The sequence below is a fragment of the Convolutriloba macropyga genome, chromosome 7 (assembly GCF_964194025.1).
Source record: "Convolutriloba macropyga chromosome 7, txConMacr16.3, whole genome shotgun sequence".
NCBI lineage: Eukaryota > Metazoa > Xenacoelomorpha > Acoela > Convolutidae > Convolutriloba > Convolutriloba macropyga.
The window spans coordinates 50,553,271-50,580,596 of record NC_134474.1 but is presented as its reverse complement, the minus strand read 5'-3'; the positions used below and the strand labels follow the sequence as shown (position 1 = coordinate 50,580,596).

At 36.3% G+C, this 27,326-nt stretch overlaps 3 protein-coding genes across 5 annotated transcripts in view; all 3 read right to left on the bottom strand.

The window, feature by feature from the left end:
- Positions 1 to 27,326, bottom strand: part of LOC142343136 (charged multivesicular body protein 2a-like) — a 257,000-nt gene that overhangs the window by 111,659 nt on the left and 118,015 nt on the right. For all 3 annotated transcript variants that reach the window (XM_075394827.1, XM_075394826.1, XM_075394825.1), the window contains exon 2: positions 11,331 to 11,412. In XM_075394827.1, coding sequence (XP_075250942.1) covers positions 11,331 to 11,355 — 25 coding nt within the window. In that variant the 5' untranslated portion in view covers positions 11,356 to 11,412. The remainder of the gene's footprint in view (positions 1 to 11,330; positions 11,413 to 27,326) is intronic.
- Positions 11,445 to 12,682, bottom strand: LOC142343135 (coiled-coil domain-containing protein 97-like). The gene has a single exon (XM_075394824.1). The coding sequence runs from the start codon at positions 12,641 to 12,643 to the stop codon at positions 11,795 to 11,797; it is 849 nt and encodes a 282-aa protein (XP_075250939.1). The 5' UTR covers positions 12,644 to 12,682; the 3' UTR covers positions 11,445 to 11,794.
- Positions 14,702 to 17,326, bottom strand: LOC142343133 (uncharacterized). The gene has a single exon (XM_075394821.1). It carries the CDS (start codon positions 17,294 to 17,296, stop codon positions 14,834 to 14,836), a length of 2,463 nt encoding a protein of 820 aa, XP_075250936.1. The 5' UTR covers positions 17,297 to 17,326; the 3' UTR covers positions 14,702 to 14,833.

Sequence of the window (27,326 nt, the reverse complement as noted above, 5' to 3'; positions counted from 1 at the left end):
TCTATCTAGAAAATGAGTTATATTGATTTCCTTGGGAAAAAACTACGACTGATCTGACTGATAATATTAAAGACTTTCACAATTTAACAGATTAATTTTTATTTTAAAAAAGTAGTAATGCAAAGAAACTGCATGAAGTCGATATGTTAAAGAAACGGGTTTAAATTAACTATGAAGAAAAGATAACATACGTCCAAGACATAAGGAAACAAAGTTTTTATAAATGTGAAAAAAGTGATCAAGAATTTGATACTAATCGTGGTTTGAAGTCTCATGATCAAAAAAAACAAAAGGTGATTGTAACCTTAAAATTAATGATGTCATAGAAAATTGAATTCATCTTTGGTTAATGATAATTTTTTAATCATATAAAGTTATTCCATAATCATAATTTCAATGACGCTATTGATCCAAATTCGACATCGTTGTTTCGTAAATTTTGAATCGTATAGAGAAAGTAATGCTAAGTTTCGTGCTATCTATTTCGTTAAACGTCATTTTATTGAAATCCCTAAGTCCATTTCTTTCCATCTTAGATTTTCATGATTAATAGTAATTAAACCAAATGAACAAAAAAATATGAACGAATTGAATAACCAGAGATCAGTAAAAATAAAACAACGTTTTTTTTAAAAAAATAACGTATTTTTTCCTTTTCATTTATTTTAAACAATCAATTCAAAGATTACCGTTTACCAACTAAATAATTGGAGATTTCGCATTCTAATTTCTTATTCAAACATATTGTTTAATAAAGTATATTAACAATACAAAAATAATTATATTTTTGTTGTTCAACTTTTGAATTATATTATTTTTGTTCAATTTGTGTATTCATTTAAACTTTAAGGAAAAGTAAAATACTTTATTTATTAAAGTCATAAGGGTTTTCAGTTGCATGATACCCCATCTAAAGAAAATAATGAAGGTGATGGTTTTTTAGTTTCACAAAATGAATGAGAACATTAAAAACATAGAAGCATTAAATAGTTCAGAGAACGAAAACCGAAAAAATACATGAGAAGACAAGCTTCGACGAGAATACTGTGGAAACTTGGAAGAACATTGTGACCCCCAAACCAAAATAACAAAATTGAATATAAATAAAAGATGAAAGCAAACGAAATCGTTAAATATGAAATATACTTAAAAAAGTACCTTCGAATCCAAAATTAAAAAAACCAAGCAAAAGCTGAAACAAGATTTCTCTTGCCTTTATTATTACCAGATGATAAAAATGATGTTTACAGTTGACAATTATATGATTAGTATTCTTGTAGAAACAGACCATTAGAAAAAAAAGTAATAGATTGAAGCTCTAGTAGTTTGATGTAAAAGCATCTCTCATACCTAATGGAACTAGAGTAACAAGGTAATGATCACAATTTCACAAAATGATTTTGTTACAGATAAAAATGCATAAAGATGACAAGAAACAAATTCAATCAAACAAAAAACAACCTAACAACAAGTACAGCTTATCAAGAAGAATTAACTATTTCTTAGAAGATAATAATAGCATTGACATGAAAACCAAAAGCACAGTCAAAGCGCGGTTTAAAAGAGCAATTAGCAATGCATTGCTAGTTGAACACATTCAAGAGTAACGTTAAATACAAAGATTAGCTTCACCTAATCGAGCGTTTGCCTAATATCCCATGCCTCAAAAGACAATACTCCTCAAGTCGTAAAAACATGGCCGCTATAATAAGCTCTTGAGAATATAATGCCGGCTATTAATAAACATTGCGAAGTTTTTAAATCGTTAAATATGAAATACACTTAAAAAAGTACCTTCAAATCCAAAATTAAAAAAAACCAAGCAATAGCTGAAACAAGACTTTTCTTGCCTTTATTATTACCAGATGATAAAAATGATGTTTACAGTTGACAATTATATGATTAGTATTCTTGTAGAAACAGACCATTAGAAATAAAAGTAATAGATTGAAGCTCTAGTAGTTTGATGTAAAAGCATCTCTCATACCTAATGGAACTAGAGTAACAAGGTAATGATCACAATTTCACAAAATGATTTTGTTACAGATAAAAATGCATAAAGAAATCAGAGAAGCAAATTAAATTCGATGATAACTTTCTAAAGGATATAAAATATGAACAAAAAGTTGATAGGAGAAGTCAAAGAGCCAAAACTATCAAAAATCTAGCAGCTCTGAACATTAATGAGAAGGATGATAACAACCGATTCTGCAAATCTAACACGTTTAAGCAATACCCTAAACCGTAATAAGATGATAACAACGATATTAAGGTTGTAAAAGAAACAGAAGCTTCAGGTTTATCAATAGATCCAAACCACTTAATTGAGCAGTTAGAATTACGAGTTTTGCAAACATATCAAAAATTATCATGCTTAAAATATCAAAAACTTATTAAAACAGAAAAAAGTCAACGAAGAACAAAAGATAGCTTTATCTTCAATTACGTTAAATAGGATTTTATTATAGAAAATGTAGATAAAATTATCTTCAACTAAGGTAAATAAGCTTTTATGAACGAAGAAACTAGATAACTTTACCTCCAATTATGGTAAAAAAGATTTTATTACAGAAAAAAATAGATAACTTTATCGTCAATTATGGTAATTAAGATTTTATTAACGAAAAAGCTAGATAACCTTATCTGCCATTAATTCTTACTGTTATTCCCTTTTTATAGTTAAGAGTAAATTAAATGCCAATCAAAAATTTGCCAAAAATTATAAAAAGTGTACTATGTTGGTGGCAAACTTATCAGTGGCACAAACAACAACTTAGGCGAAACCAACAGTAAAGGTAACAAAGTTCAAGAATTGTCAAATCAGTCAGCTAGAAAATTTTCAAATCACAAAAAACTTCAAAGGAGAAAGAATCATACGATTATATAAAGATGGAAACTGGCCTGCGGATTTAATTTATAAAACTTTCAAAGAACATGAAATAAATTCATTTTAACAATTCTTGACTTTTATACATGACACGCTTGGTTGTTACCTCTGAAAAATAAGTATGGTATATCCGCAACAAATGCTTTCAAAATTATTTTAAATGATAGAAAACCAGAAAATTATGCGTGCATAGCTGCAGTAAATTTTACAATAAAGTAAAGCGATCTAAAAGCTGTTTTTATAGAGAGAATTAATAGAACACCTTTATATCTAATTATGAAATCATTGGTTATCAATGATGATGGTAATTGGGTAATCTCTTAAAGGAGGCTTTCATAACCTATAACAATAATATTCATAGTACGATAAAAAAAAGTCTCCTGCAGAAGCTCCTAATTATCCAGAGGAAGTCAGATACACTGTTACACCTAGTAAAACAAAACCTCAACTGAAAAATGGTACCTATTTGAGAAATGCAGATAAACCTAAAATCTTTTGAAAAGGTTACACTTCGAATTGGAATGGAGAAATTTTTAAAATTAATGAAGTTCTACAACCACCAACTTAAAAAATAGAAGATAAGGGGTGAGATATTGGAAGGTAATTATGAACAGGAATTATTCAAAACTAAATTCAACAAGAAACAGATGACAAGAAACAAATTCAATCAAACAAAAAACAACCTAACAACAAGTACAGCTTATCAAGAAGAATTAACTATTTCTTAGAAGATAATAATAGCATTGACATGAAAACCAAAAGCACAGTCAAAGCGCGGTTTAAAAGAGCAATTAGCAATGCATTGCTAGTTGAACACATTCAAGAGTAACGTTAAGTACAAAGATTAGCTTCACCTAATCGAGCGTTTGCCTAATATCCCATGCCTCAAAAGACACAATACTCCTCAAGTCGTAAAAACATGGCCGCTGTAATAAGGTCTTGAGAATATAATGCCGGCTATTAAAAAACATTGCGAAGTTTTTAAATCGTTAAATATGAAATACACTTAAAAAAGTACCTTCAAATCCAAAATTAAAAAAAACCAAGCAATAGCTGAAACAAGATTTTTCTTGCCTTTATTATTACCAGATGATAAAAATGAGGTTTACAGTTGACAATAATATGATTAGTATTCTTGTAGAAACAGACCATTAGAAAAAAAAGTAATAGATTGAAGCTCTAGTAGTTTGATGTAAAAGCATCTCTCATACCTAATGGAACTAGAGTAACAAGGTAATGATCACAATTTCACAAAATGATTTTGTTACAGATAAAAATGCATAAAGATGACAAGAAACAAATTCAATCAAACAAAAAAACAACCTAACAACAAGTACAGCAGTACAGTTATCAAGAAGAATTAATTATTTCTTAGAAGATAATAATAGCATTGACATGAAAACCAAAAGCACAGTCAAAGCGCGGTTTAAAAGAGCAATTAGCAATGCATTGCTAGTTGAACACATTCAAGAGTAATGTTAAGTACAAAGATTAGCTTCACCTAATCGAGCGTTTGCCTAATATCCCATGCCTCAAAAGACACAATACTCCTCAAGTCGTAAAAACATGGCCGCTATAATAAGCTCTTGAGAAGATAATGCCGACAATTAATAAACATTGCGAAGTTTTTTTAATTTGTAATTTTGTTTTGACGCCATTCAACCGTCTCTGGCATTAAACTTTTATGAAACTTTGCATCATGTTTCCAAAAATAAACTCATTGATAAAATCAACGGTTCCAGAGTTTGCTTTTCGCGGCAACTAATTCAGGTTTACGAGAAAACCTTGGTGAAAGAGGAGGTCTGGCATATATACAACTAAAGGTCGAAATGTTGGAACAATCACTAAATGCCATGAACCTGAAGCTTGATGCTTGTGTGGATTCATGGGAGTGCAATCTGATTTAGAAAGTTTTAGCTGCGATAGTTGAACGAGAAACGCACGCAGAGGATGCAGTCTAGGATGGATCTGTACATTGAGAAGAACGAGATTCTGGAGAGAGTGGCTGAACAGCAACATAACAGAACAAACGTCACAAATACACTCAACACACTACATGAGAAGAACAAGTTCAAAACACAAGTTAATAACACAACAAAACACAATCCAACTATACTTATACTCAATAAATAATCACCCAATTTGTAAACCTTCGTTTTAATCTTTGTGGGTAAAACAGTCTCAATGGAAATCAACAATTCACAATCACTTGTCAGGCAATCTGGTTCCATTGTATTGTCATGACATTTTTCAACTTTTCTTATCAGACTTGTGTATCTGGGTAGCGAGAAAATAGACAACTAACAAATTATGCGAATTGTGTGCATAGAAACTGTGGACTATACAATGATTGGCTCTAACTTGAGCAGCATTTTGAAAAGACAGTGCTAATTTTTGTCAGTGGTCGGGACTGAAATTGATTCAACCTTAAGACGCAGCATTTTTTCATGTTATTATTATTATTATTATTATTATTATTATTATTATTATTATTATTATTATTATTGTACGCGAGGTATCGGAACAACCACACAGGAGTTTAAAGAAAAATGGAGGAAATTGACTCAGATATTTGTACCACACGCGAAGAATTAACAAATTTGGTTAACAAAATTGAAACTCAGCAAAAAATTTTCTTGACACACGCTGTGTTCTAGTTGAGAATTAATTATTGGATTGGATCTTTCCAACAACTGCCCCTTTGACCATCTGTTTTCCATAAATTTCCAATAATATTTATGTTTTGAGTTTTTCTCGCAGTTGTCTATCTTTTTTCGTCTTGGAATTAAGTCTCAATAATGAGAGGTCCCCTTGGGATTCAGTATATTCTTAATATTTTCCCGAAAACTTTGTTTTTCTCTGTCACTCTTAAATCTTTTTCTGTTTATTGTCTCGTCACCTAGTCCCGTTCTAGTCCCATTAATAGCGCATTTCATCAGCTCTCTATTGGAGCAGAATTTCATTTCATTTCTTTAATCCATTTCACTTCTTTAGTTTTTCTGCAGCAAAAATTGTTGCTTACATCATTTGTTTCCGAGCAGTTGCTGCAACACTAAAGGAATTTATGTAATTTTCAACATTAAACATTATAACAATAAGGAAAACAACGAGTTTCAATGACTTTGACGTAAAAAGAAGAACGACTTTTTTAAAACTATTAACCTGCTTTTAAGTTTTCTTTTATGTCTGTTGTTGTTGAGCCATGTGCTTTATTGGCAATCAAAGCCTTGTAAAAAGTCCCACTTTTGTAAAAAAAAACAAAAACTTCATTAGAATTTTTCAAATCCTCGGATTGTAGTTCAGGGCTAGTCCTGTCATGTTTTTTTACGTAGTTAAACAAATGCTTGCTTCGCTTTAGCTTAGTTCACAGTATGTTAAATATTTTGCCAGAAAATTTGCTGAATTCTCTAGTCTATCTTTCTCATTCTGCTCACAGTGCTTTCAAACAGCAAAGTAATCTAAATTCAAGAGTCAGTATCGAAAAACGAAATCGAAAACAGAGAGGGAAAGACCCATAAAACCCAGAGTTACATGCTCGGTACTTGAAATATGTTCTAACTTTTTTCAGTTTGTCACTTACTTTTTTTTTATACGGAATTGAACTAACAATTAACTTGGTTACCATGACTAGGTTTATAAAACAGCAGATCACCAGTTTAATAAATCAATTTTCAACAGTTCATTTCAGTTTTCCAGATATGAAATATATGTTTCTATCCTCCCCACTTTGGTCAGGTAAGAATAAAAACTCATAATTAATTAAATTTAATCAATCGTGTTTTCATTTCGAATAGTAAAAAACACACAATCGTATTTTCAACTAGGATAGTGGAACCCACACTATTTGGTTTGCAATTGAAGGTCATTAGACATTAAGGAGGCTTCTTTTGCTTGCAGCTGGCTCACAGTTCTACGCTTCTTGCTATCAACATTATAGCGTTTCATCGCATTAGTGTGACTGAAACCGATTTCGCAAGCCTGCCGAAAGCAACTGACAAACCAGCTGAGTACAAACTTCTGTTGTCAGTGAGCAGAACTATTCGCTTCAATGTCTCTCTCACCAATTCAGAGAGTCCTCCAAATGATTCAACACCTATGTTGGCACACTGTTCAGAATATTGCTCCAACTTCCTGTCTTCCGCAGCTCTCAGGGTAAAACTAGACTTCCTCGCCGCATTTGAAATCATACTGAGTTGCAGTGGGGAAGTAATGGTTATATTCAGAGCTGCCAGTTGCCCAGCAGACCAACAAGGTAAGTACACATCTCCAGGTCGAGAATTGTTTTTGGTATCAGGTTTTCTGCTCGCAAATTGGTGACAGGTTGGCAGCGCTGCAAGCGGAAAAATTTTGTCCCTTAGGCGGTCGTGTCGCAAAATCATATCGCCCCGCCCATGACATGCAACAGTATGATCACCGAGTGTATCCAAAGATCCTGTTTTACAATAGTGACACTTTTCTTTTTCATATATGGGAGCGCCCAGTCTGTACTTTACAGCTGTACGAAACTCGTTTGGCAAGAGATGGAGGCCGAGAGCCGGTATGGGAGCTGCCGATAACCATGCTCCTGATTGAGGTATAGGGAGTGACAATAAACGAGCTTTTCCTCTTTCGGATGTTTGATTTACAATTAATTTACTGAGAGCAAATTCGTCGAGGACGTCCTGTATTTTGATTTGAATGAGCTGCGATATTGACAATCATTTATTTCATCAGTCAACTAGGTTAAAGTGTGATCTGCTGTCGTACTTTGGCCAGTTATAAGCTCTACTATAGTAGCAGACTGCGATATCGAACCAATATAAGCTGCTTTTATCTGATCAGACGCTCGTCGGATTCCAATTCCAGTGTTATTGATAGGCAAACATGCTTGATGCTATGATTCATTGGACAAGACTGTTCCCAGTTATATTCTCAAAAACTGTCCTTTGAAGCGAGTCAAGTTCCTCAAAATTATTTACAGCTTCCTCTGAATGTGTATTGCAGCGCAGTGAATACACCATTTTTGGTGGACCCAGGCAACTACGTATAATGCCAAGAGCACACTGGTGGTCGTTTATGTACTCGAGGTTCTCCAGTAATTTTTTGATCTTTTGAACACATTTCTGTATCGAGGAAGCAACGAATCGAGGGGATCCAACAGCAGCACCCAGTATTTGAAGTCCCTCTCTACTGTTTCTTACAATTCTGCTATCGATCATGTTCAGAGCTCCTTTTGACCAGACCTCACATTTGTCTCTAATGAGTTCTAGGCCACAAGTTTTGCCAGAGACAGTCAAATATCTAAAGCCTCGTTCAGTTCGGGTTCTGTTCTAGCAATAACACCATCGTCAAGATACCAACAGTGCTGGGTAAGATTAGGTATTTTTGATTCAATCTCCCCTATTATAGGTCACAAGGTTAGGGAGAACAACAGTGGACACAAGGGATCTCTTTGTTGCACTCCAGATTGGCTTGTTACAGATTTGTTACTATAGTAAATATGACTGTGCTGTGGGTGGCAATATATGGCAAATGATGCAAGACTCGGCATTAATGTAACAGCTGCATTTAGAATTTGATTTCGTTTAATGGAATTGAAGGCGTTTTTGAAATCGATCTGTAATATTCCTGCATCCTGTGAAAGCTGCAATTTCTCAAATGTAATTTTGGTTGCGTGTATTATTCTTTCAGCTCCACCCTTGACTCCTAGACCAAGCTGTTGAGATGAGAACAGTCCGGCTGACTCTGTTTGTGTTTGCTTGGCTATGCATTTTGCAAACAAATGTCGCAAGACCTCGGCCGCAGCTATTGGACATACACATTTTAATTTCCTTAAAACAGTTAATAAGCACTGCAGAAAACTAGTGCCACTGACACAGGGATCTGACCTCTGCTGGCCAAATTCACTAGCTTTGTTATGCTTTTAATAGCTTGTTTAGATTGATCAGAAGCAGCGGAATTAACTGCGTGCAAAAGGTGTTCAGGGTACATTTTACATGGAACGGCAACTGAGAAATTCGGGAAGGCTTCTATTTGGCCAAATACAGTTGGATCATCAAACTGATGAGCTCGAAAGATGTAATCTTGAAATTGCAGCAGAGGTTCTTCTTCCAGAGGGTGTTTTAAGAGAGTTTTAAGCTCTCTGAATGTTTGGATATTATCTAGCGCTACTCCATCGAGTGACAGAATTTCACTGCTCTCCCCAATTGGCCTTGGAGGCACAGCACCGTAGCATGAGCTGCAAAAACAAGTGCTTCTTTGGTTTCAGTAACGGTTTTTCTTGATTGCTTCATCGATGCAGCTTCATACCGAAGTCCGGCGTAGTCCCCCGCTTTCCAGCGCTCAAACCGTTTTGACAATGAGTTTTCCTGATTCTGTTTGTGTTTCTTTCCACCTGTATTAGATACTCGTAATATGCATTAACTAATGGCAAATAGCTTGGATGTGAGATACATCCCTCGATAGTTTCGTTGAGAACGTCAGACCAACTGAGTCAAAATTTGACCGGTATGTACCGTAGTGTTGGAATATGTTTCTTGCAAATTGTTTCCAAGTCTGGCAGTCCAATAGGATTCGTGTTTGATGTACCAGGACTGACCTCTGTGCTACTTAAATCTGTTTCTGTTTCGCCGGTCAAAACTATCTCGTCAGTGCGGGCTGCTATATCACGTGGAATCTTTTTTGTATTTGACAGTAGGGAGCTAAATTGAGCGTATACCCAGATGGATCGTGAGCAAACCCATTTATCAAATTGTGGTCCCCAACTTGAATAACTGATTTTAGTTTTGTTGTTTTTGTTTCTTATCTATCAGGATAAAACAGCGCTATCAACAGGAATTTGAAAACGGGGGTCAGAGTCATCAGCTGTCAAGTTGCTCATTGACTGTGTTAATCCAGAGGATTGGTTTCCTTCACTTAAGTGTCTGATAACAAACTGTTTTCAACAAAGCTAGAACTATCTACTGTTGTACATTCATTATTTTGAACTGAAGAAGCTTTCATTTTGTTTCCTTTTATCTTTCCCATTTCTCGTTCTTATATTGCAAATAAAAGTATAGCTTGTTACATATCGAAGGATCTTTAATTTCACATCTGATAAGAGGAAAAGCGTCTTACAAATCTTGCATTATCATTGGGCTGCCGACTGCTGAAAAAATATCAATATCGGAAACTGAAGTAACTATAAATATTGTTGTTCTCTTCTTAATGAATAACAAAAACGTGGGGGGACTCTACCGCAAACAACCGCACGAACAACCAATTACTATCAAAATAGGAACAATCTCACCAGGGGACTGCCATTCTTCATCTTGCCCCAAAAGATCCAAAAACACTTCCAGCCAGCTAAAAAAACAAACATGACGAATCTTTGGTAACTTTCTCTTTTTGAGTTGCAGATTTTTCCTTAGGAGCTAACCGCGCACGTGCTATTCTTGTCGCACTTGTCTTAGTTACCAACTAGTCTTAGTTACTAGATACTGATGAGCTAATGCCTGTATCCTCTCATTAAGACTCAGAGTATGTCTAACTTTTGAAAGTTATTTATAATTAACTTGGTTATCATAACTATGGTAATTAATTCAACAGATCAGCAGTTCAATAATTCTAAATTCAAGTGTACATTTCAAATTTGCACGCGTGAAATGTTTGTTTATATTCTCCCCACCTTGGTCAGGTAAGAATAGAAACTCGTGATTGAAGGATTTAACAAATTGTGAATGCAGTTGTACTTTCAATTAAATGTCTTTGAGAAAATTCGTTTCCTTCGGTGATTTCGAAGTTTCTCTGCTGATGTATGAGGACAAAAACTAGTAAAATTAACTGAAGTCCCCACTCATTGGGTGACATTTAAACACAGAAGGGCCCGCTCTCATAAAGTGAGTCCCATATCACTTGAGGTTACTGAGTTCTTGAACCGGATTTTCTTGACTCTCTGATTGGGCATAGCGGCACAATTGGATGCGACATTCCCCATCAATTCTAGCTCATAATCGCGAATCTCTTGCAATCAGCATTGTAGCTGAGCCACGCATGGCACTTATTGATACCGCTTTAGCGAGGCGACTGAAGGCTACTGATAGGCCTGATGTCTAACAACGAAAATATCAATAGCTCCGGGTTATGGGAATCACAGCGGCTATTATAATTCGGCTAAGTGCAAAAAAATCAACGGGAAAAAATTGGTAGAGCAAAAACGGAAAAATGTGTCTAACACGTTGATATTCTTAAAGTGTGCTTTTTATCACTTTCAGGTCGAAAACATGCATTTTGAGCATTACATTGAAATTTTTACCAGGCCTTTTAAATGATGAAACCTAAGCTTCATATTAGTTTCAAAATTTGGAGAGGATCAAAAAGTATAAGAACTGAAACCTTTTTGGCCAGCCATTTAGCTTTTTAGTTTTCACAGACACTCAAGTAAACGTTTTTGCCAACAAAATTGTAATTAGCTCAAATGACTAACTTTTATCCTGGCGATTACCAAACATGGCTGCGTGTTGTAGAGCACGAAGTAGAAGCAAAACCGGCCTCAACACATCAACTCTGAAAAGACACACTTGCATCTATAGCCTTCATCAGTTCTATAGCTCCATTACATTGGGTCAAACAGTGCTGATTGATCTGCTGCATGACATTTTGTGACGAATAATTTATTTTCACAATTTTATAAGATTGAACAGCTGATAAACGCATAGTTTTCATCTGCATCAGATTTAACTCTTTTACACCACCTGCAACATTCTCATCAGACGGCGTTGAGATTAAGTCAAATAAGCAACTTCCAAATGGCTGTATCTATCACAGCCAGTTTGTATAACAACGTATAGCGACTGACTTGTAGGGACATGAGTGGGTTTGTGATAATTTTAATGGTCATCTGGTTTTATCTCCGGTTTTTCACCCCATTAGGCTCCTTCTGAATGGCGTTCAATTGTGATCGTCAAACCAAGCCTCTTCTTCGTCTCTCATCTTCTCATCACTCGAATCATTGGCATCGCTCTTATCAATCGCATCATAATCTATATCTTTTTCCCTGCCGTGCAAGAACTTCTCTTGCATGTACAACGTAAACTCTCGAAGCCTCAACTCCTTTGCTGTCTCGGAGCAGTCCGCTTCCAAGCCGCCTATACAATTCACATCATCTTCTGTAGTTGAATCTGAATCAAATTCTTCATCTGAATAACCTTCAACGTCATTCCCAGTCTTAGCGTTCCCTGTTGAACATGAAGCTTGTAACTGTTCGTCCAAAGTCTCAAGTAAATGATCATATTTCGCTCTAGGTTCAGTTCGCATACTTGCCATTGGTTGGCTAATTATCGACTCTAGCTCCTGACTGGATAAAAATTGGCCGACCATTGCGTCGTACGCTTCTGGGTCTCGATTTCTCATCCGACTTTCTGTGAAAAAATTTGTCTCTCTCATAAGTTTCTGCATTGCTCTACAGCGTCGATTATTCTTTGCCTTAGCCGAAGCCTGTCTCGCTTTCTTAATTTTACACGTAAAAAATTCCACAATCGATTTTTCTTCATAAATAGTTCTACAATTTTGCGAAAGATTTTCGAAATACGGGCACACTTCGGGAGTTAAAAATTGATGATATTTTTCAAGAAATATGTGGGGTTTGTTCACCAGTTGATGACGTAGTACTTCTTGCAGCTCAATTTGTGTAAGAGACGTGTCATCTCTTGATTGGTTGACTATACGGTGCCCACTTTTCATAACCAGTTGTAGAATCAGTCCCCTGAGATCGGCCATCTGAGGTTCCGTGACCGCCATGACACAACGCGAATAGCCAAAAACAAACTCGAGACCAATTTATCTGAAAATGAAGAAATATATAAATACTATAAACGAAAATATAAACAATATTTTAAATATAAACATGAAACTCTTCAAAAAAATTTCAAAATTATAATTGGAAAAATTGAACAACTAGTATTTTTCACATCCTTGGTATAAAAAAGATGCTAACAAAGGAGACGCGGAGGAGGCCCGAAAAAGAATCGTCCTCGGAACACGTGCAGTTGAAATTTACGGGATAAAAATAAAAGACCAAAAGTAATCTTACAGCAAAACAAGGAGGCTCGGCATGTGCCTTCTCACACATGTAATGTTCTGACCCCCCCCCCCCTTATATTTTTGACTCAATTGATAAATGAAGAAGAAAGAAAACTTTCAAAAATACACATACTATTCGAAAATAATTGGTTAATGAGTAATTTGTCTGAAATGCCAACCAATAAATGAACTAATTTCTACCGCATTGGAGAGTCATTGATACCTGCTAGTAATAAGATTACGAGATAAGACAAGCAACAAAAAACGACAAAACATCAGTTCCCGTCAAGCTCAAAATATATCTTTTTTTAAAAAAATCACTAACGAAGTCAGTCAAAATAGCATAACTTGAAACCTAAACTTAAAAAAATCAACTTGTACTTCACCTCAAAGCAGCTGTGACATGTGTATGAGACTTTGTAACCAGTCAAGAAGAACAACAAAGAAACGAGGCAAGGTCATAGCAACTATCAGCTGTCAACTACAAATATTAGATAGTCTTATGTAACACCATCGGAGCCGTTGGGAGCGGTCATTAGTGAGACGACGAACTAAAACTTAACTGACAAAGTAGGAAGAAGAAAAACGTTCAAACAAAGCCGACAGATTGCAGTAACAGCCGCGAAAGAATAGACCTGCCTTCCGTACAATAGAGATAGACACAGACAGATTCAGCGATAAATTAATAAAGCTTGTTAAAATTCATTCCTCCGAAGCCTTTCATTAGGGACCTTTAGTGCACATAAGAGTTCCTTTGACCTTAAACTAATCCATAATTAAACCTAAGTTTTAAAGTCATTTTATTGAGTGAGGTAAGTCACGTTTGATTGAAATCTAATAGAGCAAGTGGACTTATAACCTTTGCAGAGAGATTGAGAAATGACGTCACGGGCGCAAACACTGTTAATGAGAGGAAGAAGTCATTCAGAAATTTTGACTTTTTCAGATTTGCTGTGTGAACAAATGTAAAACGAAAACTAACGTCAGACGACGAAACAAAAAACAGTCCTGACGTACAATTCAAAGAATTTTCATTGACTAAACAAAAAAAACTAGAAGGGGCTATGAGTGATTTGGGAAAACCATTTCTAAGGAAAATAAGATCCAAGAAATCGAAAAACAGTAAAATTCAAAGTGAAATTGCCGCATGTGAACAAAAAATCACTAGCGAGAAATGAAAATTTAGTTCAAAAAAATAGGGCCAGAACCAACTATGAATGAATTGGGAAAACCATCTAAAAAACGGATCCAAAAAGTAAAAAAAACAGTAAAAAATCAAAGTTAAATTGCCGCATGTGAACAAAAAACCACTAGCGAGAAAGTGAATTTTTGTTCGAACACCGTTTTCTCACTCCACTTTAAAATTAGAGCGAAACAATTTCACGCCGCAAAACTACTCCCTTTTTCGCTCCATTTCCTTTTTCGGCGTGACCAAAATCACGACTCCAATTTGACTTCAAAAATCATGAAAATATGTGAACAGATCTTAAAAAGACAGCGCCCCAATACAATTCAAATCCTTCGAATTGTAAAATACCAAGAGCACAGCAATGTAGCTCCGCTCAGCTTACAGCTATAAAAATACACATTTTTTTTTCATAAAATGCCACCTTGAAGAACCAACGATACTTGCCGTTGATGAGATTCAACTTAATTGATCAATGGGAAATAAACTTAATTGATCAACTCAGTTTTTATAAGATGTCACCTTTAGCTTACTGTACAAAAAGTAGCGCTCAGTCACTCGAATATCATTTCACCGATGATTGGAACAAGAACTAAAATAACATTTAAATTAAATTTGTCATATTTCAGAAAGGCCATTTATAGATCTACTTAGCAGAATGGGAATATAATATCTAAGATAGCTAACCTAGGCTGTGAATGAAATATCCTACATGAAACACGCTACATCATAGATCCACTACTAACACCAAGTGTTCTGCTAATGGAATAATTAGCCCTCCGCACACATTTGGGACAGGGAGCGTAGTCTGACTTGCATCTCTTGTGAAAAACGGTGAAGCACTTCTCACACGTAACCGTTCCCTCAATGTCAAATGCATATATGATCTCAGACTCATGGCAAATCTCACAAATAAAGCCCTTCTGTTTGCAAACAACACATGTGTCGATATGACGAATGCAATAATCGAGCACTCGTTGCAGGTGCGTTTGCAGGTAGCCTGTTTGAATCTGCAACAGATCCTGTACGCTGTACAAATGCAGGTTTGTAAGCATGTAATCTTTTGGCCAAAGTCGACTTTTGACCTCATTTGAGGTGGTTTCCGAACAGGAGAAAAGGTAATTTGCAGCATATTTCAGTCGTTTGCGTTTATCGAACATGACCCTTAGTGGTTGGATGTACTCGTACAAATTGTTATTAACCTGATCGAAGTCAATTAGAGGTTCGTTTTCCATTTCCACCAGAAAAGTTTTGGCGGCACAGCTCACTTTGAATGGTTTAAAATCCCAGTTGTGGACAATATATGCTGGGATAACAGCTTCATCGTCACAATGACATCGTGAACAATAATATTTGGAATCAAAGGAACAAACTTTGAATTTGCCATAGATAGTTCCAATTGGAGAGCTACATCCCAAGCACATGTAATTCTGAGACGGAAGTCCCTTCTCATGACTCAAAGTTGTATAGATTGCTTTAAAATCATTCAACGCTGTTTCTGTCAAATCATAAGTCAACCCAGATTGCTGAATGATCTCAAAATCTTGCGAACCTGTCGAGTACTCGCGTTGAATTGTGCTTTGCCCAGCTGCATCTTCTATTGTATTTCTATTAACTTCTGAAACCTCTCTATTTGTATTATGAGATGCTTCAGTCTTTGAGGTTGTGCAGCTATCATTTCTACTAACACTGTTGCCAATATATTGCAAACCCATCAACGCGTAAAGGTTGGGGGAGGATCGAGCTGTATCCGTCCAGCAACCTTCAATATTAGCATGAACATTGTTGCCAGGGGGCGATGGAGTAATGCGTTGTGAGAAATCACTTATGTCAGCATCATTAGTTCCACCAGTTACCGAAGACGTCGATGCCATACCAGAAACATCATCTTCAACTGCGAACATGACGTTAGCATCAAAATGAAGAGTTTCCGTTGGGTTTTTATCTTTACATTCAAAATTGTCGATCGTTGTGCGCTGCTCAGATGACGCATCGCTCACTTTGTTGTCATTCAGGAGCATATCGGCAATTCCCAGAGTTGGCTGAGATTGTTCGTTACCTCCACTTGCTTTTGTAATTAAATCAGCACTCTTCGCTTCCTTTTCATCTAGCAAACTACTTCTTTCCTCTTGCAAGCTAGCAGACACTGCAATAATATTATCCTCCTTGGGATCAGGAATGTTCTGCTCCAGTATTTTATAGTCTTCAGGCGTAATAGACCGGGATTCAGAACCCACGCCGATATCACTTTTATCTACATCCAAATGTAAGTCACTGGATTCCAAGTTCTTTGATAACCGATTTGTATCACCTGAATTGGTGGACGTTAAAGACAACTGAGAACTACTCTCGGTTCGTAAACTCAAGGTGGCTGTCTGTCTTCGTCCTTTTGTAGCGTTTCTTTTCCGATGTCTGCGATTCCCACGACGTGATGACGTGACATCATCAAAGATTCCAACAGCAGAGGATAAATCTTGATTCACGAATGTCTCAATTACTGTTTGCTGCTGTGAGGCAACTGGTTGGCTCAAAGAGGACACTTCAGCAGGCATTGCTTTTGGTAATGAGTCCGGTGGAAAAAGAACCGGCAGGTTGGTAATTTTGAAATAGCCCGCTAATTCCAAAGGCGTGGTGCCCCACGAATTAAGCAGTGATACATTATGTGGCAAATCGAACTTATAGTTAACGATTCCTTGGAGCAAGCCAATTAAAAGAATAGTTTGATTGTCGTCAAACCAATAGGATTCCTTGTTATAGAACTTTTTCTTTAACTTGACATCTCCATTTACAATAAGGCCAATATATGACGTCAATAAACCATCATTCAAAGCCATTCTAATCCACGATCGACACAATCCCGTTTCATTAGTAATAAATTTCAAACTTGAAAGCTGTGTCGCGACCTCATTGTGCGTAAATTTGACGACAAACGGCCAAAAAGTCGGCGACGCTATTTTGGTGTTAGTTGAAGCATCAAGAATCTGTTTAGTTGAAAAAGGAGACTTCAATGCCAGTAGAAAAATAGACTCAAGAACATAGCAAAGAGCATTGGTTACTTCAGAAGACTGAAAGGATTGCTCAAATGTAGAGGCTGCCTGGAATTGCAGTTTTTTGATGACCAGCTTGAGATTGTACGTTAGGTTATCGCGAATTTTTGCTGACTGGTCGGTGGATAAACCTGACATCGTTATCTAAAAAGGAGAGAAATATCATCTCAGCTGAAGTAACCTCGGCAATAACTCTAATTGAAACAATACAAAAATTTAATTGAAACAATATTGAAAACAATACACTTGTTTTCACTCAAAAACAATTTGCAAAACTTAAAGGCAATGAACTCTATACAAGAAAACAAATGATTCTATGAAAAACACGATGTATAAAAAGTATATAGTCTGATCGCCTTCAAACCAATAGAATTGCTTGTTATAAAACTTATTCATTAACTTGAAACATAAAAAATGGAGGATGTTGTTTGGAAATGCTTTGAATGTGAAAACTCACCAACGCGTACTGGAATAATTCTTAATTTCCGTAGCTGCGCTGGCCTCCAGCATAAGAAAACCATTTTAAGAGGGTACTACCCATAGGCTTTTTCAATCAACAAGCGACTGGCAATACTTTGACGAAGCCCTAAAAATCAACGAAAACATGGCGAAAAACTCAACATCCAAAAAACTGGTCTTCAATCATTGCAAATCAGACAATCAGAAAATTTTTAGTTGACTCTAAAAAAACCGCAAAACAACAGAGGAATGCAAGTCAACCAATATGCTAAAGCAAAAGGACACATTCAAACTTTTCTTGAAGAAAAGCTACAAAAGATAACGCATCTTGCAGTGATCTACACAACACGGAAACTAAAAACCTGCTTATCACCCCTAAAGACTAGTTTTGTCCAGCATCTAAAATTGCACGTGGTATACGAAATACTATGTAGTGGATGCCGTTCCACCTATTGAAGACATAAACACGCGGACGGTAGAGCATCAAAAAGGGACTCAAAGGTAGGTCAGCATGCAAGCGAATGTATTGGCACATCACGCGCGTTTGATTGGCGTATAATAGATTAGTGCAATGTGCCACAAAAACTCATAACTCTTGAAGCAATACATATAGCACAAAGGAAACCCTTGCTGAACACGCGCGATGAGTACCGAAGCCAGGAGTTGAAATACTAGTTACAGTTGTCAAGTTGCTCAATTCGAATACAATTTAGCAAATCAAAACAATGAAACATTCCAAAATGATACTGAAACCGTAGAGAAAGTCACTAAAAACTTAAAAACATAATTTCAAAGATCTTGAAAAAAATTAATAACCAATTTGAAATACTAGAAGAAACTGTCGAGATTTTCAAATATATCAAATATCATACCGAGATCCAACGACACTGTTTCATCCTTTAAAAAATTACTATTGTCATCGAGCACATTTTAAACAATTTTTAAAAAATTATGTCTGAGGTTAAAATTTCAAGAAGTTGACAAAAATATTGAAAATCAATCAATAAAAAAAAACTAAGCCAGGATAACGCCTCTTGCTATTCGGAAAACTTCTTCTTCATGAAAAAAAGTTAAGCTGACTGGTCTTTTTTCTGATACCAGATTGCCAGAAAATAGCCGCTATAGCTTCGTCGATCTGCAGTCTCAAAAAGATAAAGACGAAGCGGACGATAATTCATATTTTGTTGCTGAGAGCTTAAATGCAGAGTGCAGTAACACTTATGGCTACTTAAATTAGACGCTCACAAAAAACTTCAATAAACGTGACACACATTCACTAGACCTTATCTCTTTGAATTAACGTTAGGAAAAATCAATTTTAGAGTGCGGAGGTCATTTATGAGAGTAAGGTATGCCACGTGTGTCCAAAAACTTAATCACGCAAAAGAACAAAAACAGTTGTTCTGTTAAGAGTGAAAAATGACGCCATGCAGGCAATTCAGTTAAAACGGCATGCACAAAAATTGTATGAACAAAAATCAGACTTGCTGTGGTTGCGACGTCATATGATCGTAGAAAAAACCTTGACAAAAAACATATCCGGAAGACTCCGGAGTCAACCCGAAGTGGGAATTAACTTACAATAGCAACCCACCAACCCACTAACTGATAAAACTATTAACTTGATAATAGTAACCAATTTGGAACAACAACTGGAGTAAACAAACTATCATGGGATAAAGCAAATTATGAAAAAATTTGTAATTTGCGACTCCAGAAGCATTGTATATGATAGATAGTTTGCTATGATATAACTTACTAGAACATCTAACTATCAAACGATAGGATAAACATACTACGATACATCTCGAAAAAGAAGATAAACCGATCAAAAAGAAATAGTTAAAGAGCAACATCTAAAAAATTTGTTAAATTTTCCAATAATAATCTACGAAAATTGCAAGGTTTAAAAAACTGTTCTCAACGCACATTATCAAACAGTTGCTGCTAATCTATTGAGTACACACGCCACACCTAAACCCACTGTAAAGCGAACAGCAAGAACAAATTTATAAAACTGCAGATCTGATAAATATATTTTATGAAAATATTTGCTACCAAACATTTGTTTCCTTCTAGTGACCATAACACAGTCAACAACTTTAACTAAGCCAGTTAAACATGAGTAAATTATTCTGAAAGGCAGAAAAAATGGAAGAACAAGGCAAAAATACTTCGAAATAGATAACTTAAGCGAAGAAAATTTTGAATTTAGCCTAATTAAGTTGGTTAAAATCAGTTGAAAAAGATATGGCCGAAATCAAAAGGCCCGAAAAACAAACAAAGGAGCTTTTTTAGCCAAAAATGTAGCCTACTCCAAATACACTAAATACACTCCAAAAAAATACCGATTCAAAAACTCGCTTCACCAATACTCCTCTTCGAGGTGTAAAAACCAAGAGAAGGCTAATAACAGCCAGCGAATAATATCTCGCCCCCAGGATGGTTGGAACAATTCATACTATTTGAGTAGGATCAGATTTACCCCCTTCGTTTTCTGAGTGCAATGAATCTGACAGAATAAAGCAGAAATGTTCCAACAATAACGACAATTTGGAAACTTTGTGCTACTTTAACTACTTGAATGATGAATTGCTCATTGCTCTCGAAAGACAGGGCTGGCTCAAATTAAATTGAAGTGTGGTTCAGAAAAGCAAACGGGCATAGGGGGCTTTAAATGATGCCATCAGAGCTTATTTTAGATCTCTAGTATGATTTAGCTTTAAAAGGGAACCAGTTTCCGCACATTTTTGACCGGAATTTTTGCACTACACTGCCACCAAATTAGTTCGGTTGCCTAATATTTAGTATTACAGAGCAATTTATTACGCAAGACATCAAGGACGTATTAGACACAAATGTTTTGCAGTTTTACATGATACACTTTCCAGTTTTTGATGAGATTTTAAGTACCGACCCGATTTCAATTTGTTTTAATTTAAATCCCCTAAATTGTAAAGATGCCAGACGAACTTACGAGAAAATTCAGATAGAAGTTCACCAGCAGTAATTTCTGCCTCACATGAATCTTTTCGCCTTGATCGTAAAACTTGAATTTACAATGCAAAAGCGTGCTTCAAATGCCGTACGCTTGATCAAGTTGAACAGACTTCACGTGGAACTAAAGGTACTCCGTCTAGTGGAAAACTGACAAACTTCTATCTTGATTGCCTCTGTAGTTAATCATGGCATCTTTCTAGTTTCAAGCAATCAAAACTCTTTTTCCAGGCTGAGGTGTGCTCGAAATCGTCCTGATCAGACCGTCCCAGACCAAAATTTCCTCTGGTGAGACCAAAAATTCCTCTGATCAGACTCAGCAGGGCTCGACAGTTTCTGTGCGCTCGAATCCGTCTCTGAACAGACTCAAGCTCGCTCGAGTTTTTGTGCGTTCGAAAAGACCTGCGTCCCTGATCAGACCCACCTGCGCTTGAATGTACTTCTGATCAGACTCAGTTGCGTTCGAAATCGTTCATCAGACCAGTTGCGCTAGAACCGTTTATGATCAGACTCAAGTGCGCTGTTGCACTCTAAATTGCCTTGTAATTTCGAGCGCAAAATGGTCAGGTGTGCTCTCGAAATGATCTGATTAGGAGAATTTCGAGCGCACACCACAGCCTGGGATGTCAACTGTGTACAATCAATGCTTCAAAACTTCGTTCGCGAGCAATTAGAAAAGGGAAAATAGCTGAATTGTTTAAGGCTTGAGAATGTGATTCTAAAAAGCAGATGAAAGCTAGCGGACGCCAATTGAAGGAGAATTCCGATGACAAAGGTCATTAATCTAGGTGACAATAGTGTACAAAGACATTACTCAGCAATCTCGAGCTATCTCATACTATCTACAAACATCAATAATTAAAAACTAAATTCAAATTACAAACACTGTGTGCAACGTAAAACTGTACGCAATTAATCACAATGGCTATACACTGGAACATCATAAATGGAAACACAAACTTAAAAAAGTCAGCAAGAATATAGTTATTTCAAAGCACAATGAGATCAAAAGGGTAAAATCACTCCTCAATTATATTCACTTCTTTTTTTATCACTCAAGTTACATTCAAAGCATTTAACCAAATAACTATTTAAAAACAACTCAACCCAGTAGGGCACAAGACAGGCAATTCTGTGACTTTTTATTGAAATTATTAGTCGATAAATTAAGACAAATTTTGCAGGCAATTAAATTGCCTTCTGAAATAAGACTGTCAAATTCTCAGCCAATCATAACCGAGTCCAAGAGAAAAGAAATTTTGTGAAATATTTTCTGGTAAAAGAAACTGAGAGCGAATTAATAAATAATTATCTTCAAATTATCGTGGGCCATGGCCATGTCTCAGCGGCTTATGGGATTTGGGTGACGTTCAACTATGCCGACGTAATACTATGCCGATTATAAGAGTGCCGAAAATTTATTCAATTTTTATCTTGATAAATTTCTTAACCAATCACGTCATTTTACGGAGCTGACGTAAAAAAATTATCGGTCAATCGAGAACGACTTTCGGCATTCTTATAAAACTTATTGCTTATTAGTAAAAGAAAACTGCAGAAAGATAAACATCAAGTAAACAAAAGTAATTGCGGGCAATGGCCATGCCTCAGCGGCCCGTGGGACTTGATATGAATCTATCACAACCGAACATATGATCAGCGTACCCTGAAAGTTTTTTAAATTTACTTAAGATGCTCCTGAATTCACATAAAAACTCTTTTCATGTTTTCGGCACTCTTGAAATAAGTTTCACTTTCAGCACTCTTAAACGTCGGCATAGTATTACATCGGCATAGTTGTAAGTAATCGGGACTTGATATGAAAATATCACAACCGAACACAAGAAAGAACAATTAACCAAATTAAGTACTTTTTTTTCGTAATCAACTAACTATTTAGGGTAATCAAAGTCAACTTCTTGCTTTAGGCTCTTTCTAAATCGTCAGGTTTCGGCGCTTTCTAACGTCCGCTCTTTATAACTTCGGCTCGTTTGCACTTAATCGTAACTCATATTATTTTGCTTGTGACAGAGAATAGGGTAACTTGTCGGCATTTAATAGTCCGAAGGCCGCTAATTGTCTTTAATTACCCTAAATTGAGACTAAATCACCAAAATTACTTGCCTGAGTAAACTGACATTCGGTTGTGGTAGTTTCGGTGACGTACAACTATGCCGCTTATAAGAGTGCCAAAAATTTATTCGTTTTTCACCCGATAAATTTCTAAACCAATCAAATCACAAACCAATGAAGTTGAGAGATTTTTTTATTTATTGGAGGGAGATATATTTAAACAAACAAAGTTAATTGCGGACCACGCCCATGCCTCAGCAGCCCGTGGCACTTGATATGAATCTATCACAACCGACTACTGGCCAGCGTGCCCTGGTTGCTTTGAAAACTATTCGGTCAGCATTTAATTGATAATTAATTGGTAATAGCAATTTCGGCACTTTTATAATCAATTTCAGTTTCGGCACTCTTAAACGTCGGCATAGTATTACGTCGGCATAGTATTACGTCGGCATAGTTGTACGTAATCGGAAGTATCATAGCAAGTTCCATGATCCATGGCCGTGATCACAGTACAACGATGTCGATTATAACTCTGCCATAAAATTATTGAATTTTGTTACTTAATAAATTCCGAATCCAATCGGATCACTCTTAAAAGAACAAGAGCAAAAATTTTGAACCAATCACAATGGAAACGCGATTTTAATCTCTACTATTTATCCTGACAAAACGGAGCGAACTACATTTTCAGCAATAAAACAAGAATTGCGGGCCATGACCACGCTTCAGCGGCTCGTGCAATTATAAACCTTAAGAAATAAGAACCTGTACACCCGAGGCCACTTTTTGGCATATTTAATCTAAACAATTTCGATCATGCCCGCGGATAAAAATTTCTTTGCAATTATTCCCAATATGTTAGGATTGTTGCCTGAGTATTCAAAAGACTAACTTTGACTCCATTTTGATGTAGACAGATAACTCCTATGTTTATTGGGCAGACTTACTCAAACTCCCTGCTTGAAATTTATTGACGGTTAATGTTCGACTCCGAGGAAATGAAAAACAAAATGACCATATTTTTTTGAACGACAGCTCCTAACTATTATTTTCTTATTACTTGTGAAAGAAGCACAAAAAAATTGAATTGATAAAGCAACAAAAAGACCAAACAACAAACTATAACAAACATCTGATGAAATCAAAAGACACAGCATTCTGTTTCAAGCGAATGCTAAGAGTTATAAATTGAACCGTTTAAAATGAATATCTTGGATGTAAAACTATTTGTGTTGTCTGGAAGTCTGCATATTACAGGAAAAGCATGAATAAAGAAAGAAGCCACTGTAATCCTCTATTAGAGCTGTTATTGTCACAAGAAGTCCTGCGCGGAGCAGTCGCAAGTTTTTGTATCCTGGTCGATACCTCATGAGACTCCCAACCGGGGTGGAGTTGGACAGCTATCCTCTATTAGAGCTTTTATTGCCACAAAAAGCTCCTGCGCGCAGCAGTCCCAGGTTTTTGTATCTCCTCATCGATACCTCCTGAGACTCAACTGGGGTGGAGTTGGGCAGCTAACCCGTAATAGAGCTGTTATTGTCTCAATAAGATCCTACAGGGACAAGTCGCAGGTTTTCGTATCGCCCCATCGATACATCATGAGACTACCAATCAGGGTGGAGTTAGGTAGCTTCAACATTCAGCGCTTGCTACGCAAACGCCTGTTTGCAGGTGGCTCTTCCTCTGCTTCAAAAGCAATATATGGACATGTTGAGAACGGATTTTCCTTGGGAGCTGCGTCAAAATCGAATATTTCTTCATCGTCGGACTCATTTTGAGAAGTTTTCCAGAAACCAGGATCCCGTGGAGAAACAGTTTCTCCAATCTTATTATCCGGTTGTTCAGTTAAATTGTCGACCGTTTCTTCAATCTCAATATAGAACTTCAGTTTTTTCCAGAGTTTTTTTCTGTTTTCGAGCCACTTTGTAGTGACCAAAAGCATATGAACGCATACCGTCATTCAGATAGTAACGTTTATCATCAAAACCATTTTTGTTAGACTCTTATGTGAAGACTAGTTATAGATTTAACTTATTCTCTCAGAGGTGATTTGGATTTGAGCACATCCTTGAATTTATCACGATGAAGTCTCTTTCACATGTCTGCTCTCAACTTTGGCCTTTTATTTGAAAGTTTGCAAAATTCTTAGAGTAAGCTATTGGTTTTAGAAAAAACAGCTATCACAATGTCACCATTCAGTTCATCAGAAAAAATTAGTGGCAGCTTTAAGTTAAATTCACTTTGAACGTCATGATTTTTTGGGGTAATCACTCAAATCAAGTACACGCTAAAGCTGCGCAATGTTTCCGTATACGTGATCGGTCTCAAGCTCGCAAAACAGAAAGCGACGATACATTACACGAGCTTTCTCATCAAACAAATGTTTCATTTCATAATGGAACCTGTACAGATAGAAGCACCCAAAATTATTCTACATGAACTCTTTCTGGCTAAGAGTGCTTCCGATCAGATTCTTTCGAAAGATAGTGAACTTCTCAAAGTGTATTTGTTACAGTAGAATTTGTCCTTTCTCCTCATTTTCAACAAATACCATTCTATACCGACATCAAGTTCTCCATCGTCTTTGCCAAACATGGTTTGTTGAACAATTTGAATTTTTTTCTCGAAACGGTGATCCCAGGTTGGTGTCGCAGCTTTGTACTCAGTTCAAAGTAATACTTCATGAAGTCACTCTGATTGACTTTTAGAGCCTCATGGAGTTTTATTAGTTGGAGACCCTGTTGGTAAAAAACTTAAATAATGAATAGCGACATACATAATTCTGATTTGATCGAAGCGTTTGGGAATAGGAGTGGTCTTGTTGTCCACATTGAGCTGTTATTCTGAGAGCATTTCACTGCCTATTCTAAGCTCTTCAGCAGCCATAGGGAAATCACTTTCTGCTGTGTAAGTTGCTAGGATAATCCTGATCCATCATCACACAGTAGCCCACATCACTTTCCTCGTGCGTTTCTATAATCTAATTCAAATTGATGTCTGACCATTCAAACCTCCCAATCGGCAATTTTTTCAATCATAGTTCCAATACAAAGGTTGACCACATCAAGAAGTCTAAGTGCTCAACTTTTCTTCATCAATGTCATCCAAATACTAGTTATTAGCCTTCAAATACCGTTAATAGTTATTAGCCTTCAAGTCCTCCTAGGATTGCTCTCACAGAACAGTAACATAACAATATTTGTCAACAAAATTTGACTTTGGTTTCAAGCATTGCGTCCCACGAAAATTTAGGAGCACTATAAAAATCACCAGGATCTAGTTCATATACCTGCCTAAAGAATCTTCATTTTTCCAACACGTCAGCCAGAAGAATGACTAAATTTTGAGATACAACATGAGACAGTCACCAAAGTTCTTGTATCCAAGCAAAGTAGGTCTTGGTAGCATGATGAACATCCTCTTCAGAAACATCTATTTTTCAAGAAAATGAATAAAAGCAATCACCACCATAATGAGGCAACAACGTTTCCTTGAGCTTCTCAAAGCTATCGAGATACGAGTACGGGAGAACTGTTCTTCTGAGGAATAATTAAACGTTTCGGGAAATGTCTATAATTGAACGTACTTTTTCCGAGTATTTCAACCAGGAATTACAGTGAGGAGTTTCCTCTGCACGAATTCCATTGAAATTTAGTGGATGCTGTGCACCAAATTTGCTGACGTTGTGGAAAAAATGGCGTAAATGTCCGCGTACGAAGCTGGAGATTGCAGTTGTAAAGTGCAACTCCTTAGATTGCACCAATGAAATGGTGGATTAACTTTCCTCGTTTAAACTTTTCTTGCAAATTGAACATCTCGTTCTTGCAAAGAACTCTTGGATACATTTTTCGGCTTGAAAAATATAATAATCACTTGGATGCATTCCTTGCCTTCAAAACTATAATTATCACTCCCACCAGACTTACCAACTTATTGCACATAGTTTTGCGTATCTTTGGCTGAAGTGTAGCAGTTATCTGGGTTCTGGCGACATGTGTCATGCTTTAGGATGACATCCTAGAAACTATGCAGCAGCTTATTATCAAACCTTGGAGGAGGTACGTGGGCCCCTGATGACAGGAAATAAAAAAACTCAAAAATATTCAAAAAAACTTGAAAAAAAATCGAAAATTAGTATAAATTTGTGTTTTTGTTTGGATTATCAACACATAATAGCTCTTACAAAGGTCACAAAAAGTACTTATGTCTTGCAAAACACCGTTATCACCTTTAAACAGCCTCAATTGTAGACTGGTCAACAAAAAATTCGAAAAAGGACGAAAAAATTACAAAAAATTAGAACATTTTGGGTTCAAAAACTCCTAGAAATGACCTTTTAACCTCAAACTACGGCCTTCCCGGTAGCTTCCTCACACTAAGCACTTGAAGGACTACTAAACGAGGCTCAGGGCCTCTGAAACTTAATGCCCGCTGGGTGCTACCTGTTTATCCCGTTTTTGAGGACAAAAAGACAAATGGGTGAGACGAGAAATCGGTCAAGTCAAGCGAAAAATCGCATAAAAAAGACCAACAGGACTAATACAATTGCTAAAAACTTCGTTTGAGAGCCATTAAATAGATCAAAATAATTCCTTTTCGAGTCTAAAAAGACAGCGCGCCAATACAATTCAAATTC

What these genes read in the sequence shown, in the direction of transcription:
- LOC142343135 (XM_075394824.1), bottom strand. Translation starts at nt 12,643, where the DNA reads ATGGCGGTCACGGAACCTCAGATGGCCGATCTCAGGGGACTGATTCTA.
- LOC142343133 (XM_075394821.1), bottom strand. Translation starts at nt 17,296, where the DNA reads ATGTCAGGTTTATCCACCGACCAGTCAGCAAAAATTCGCGATAACCTA.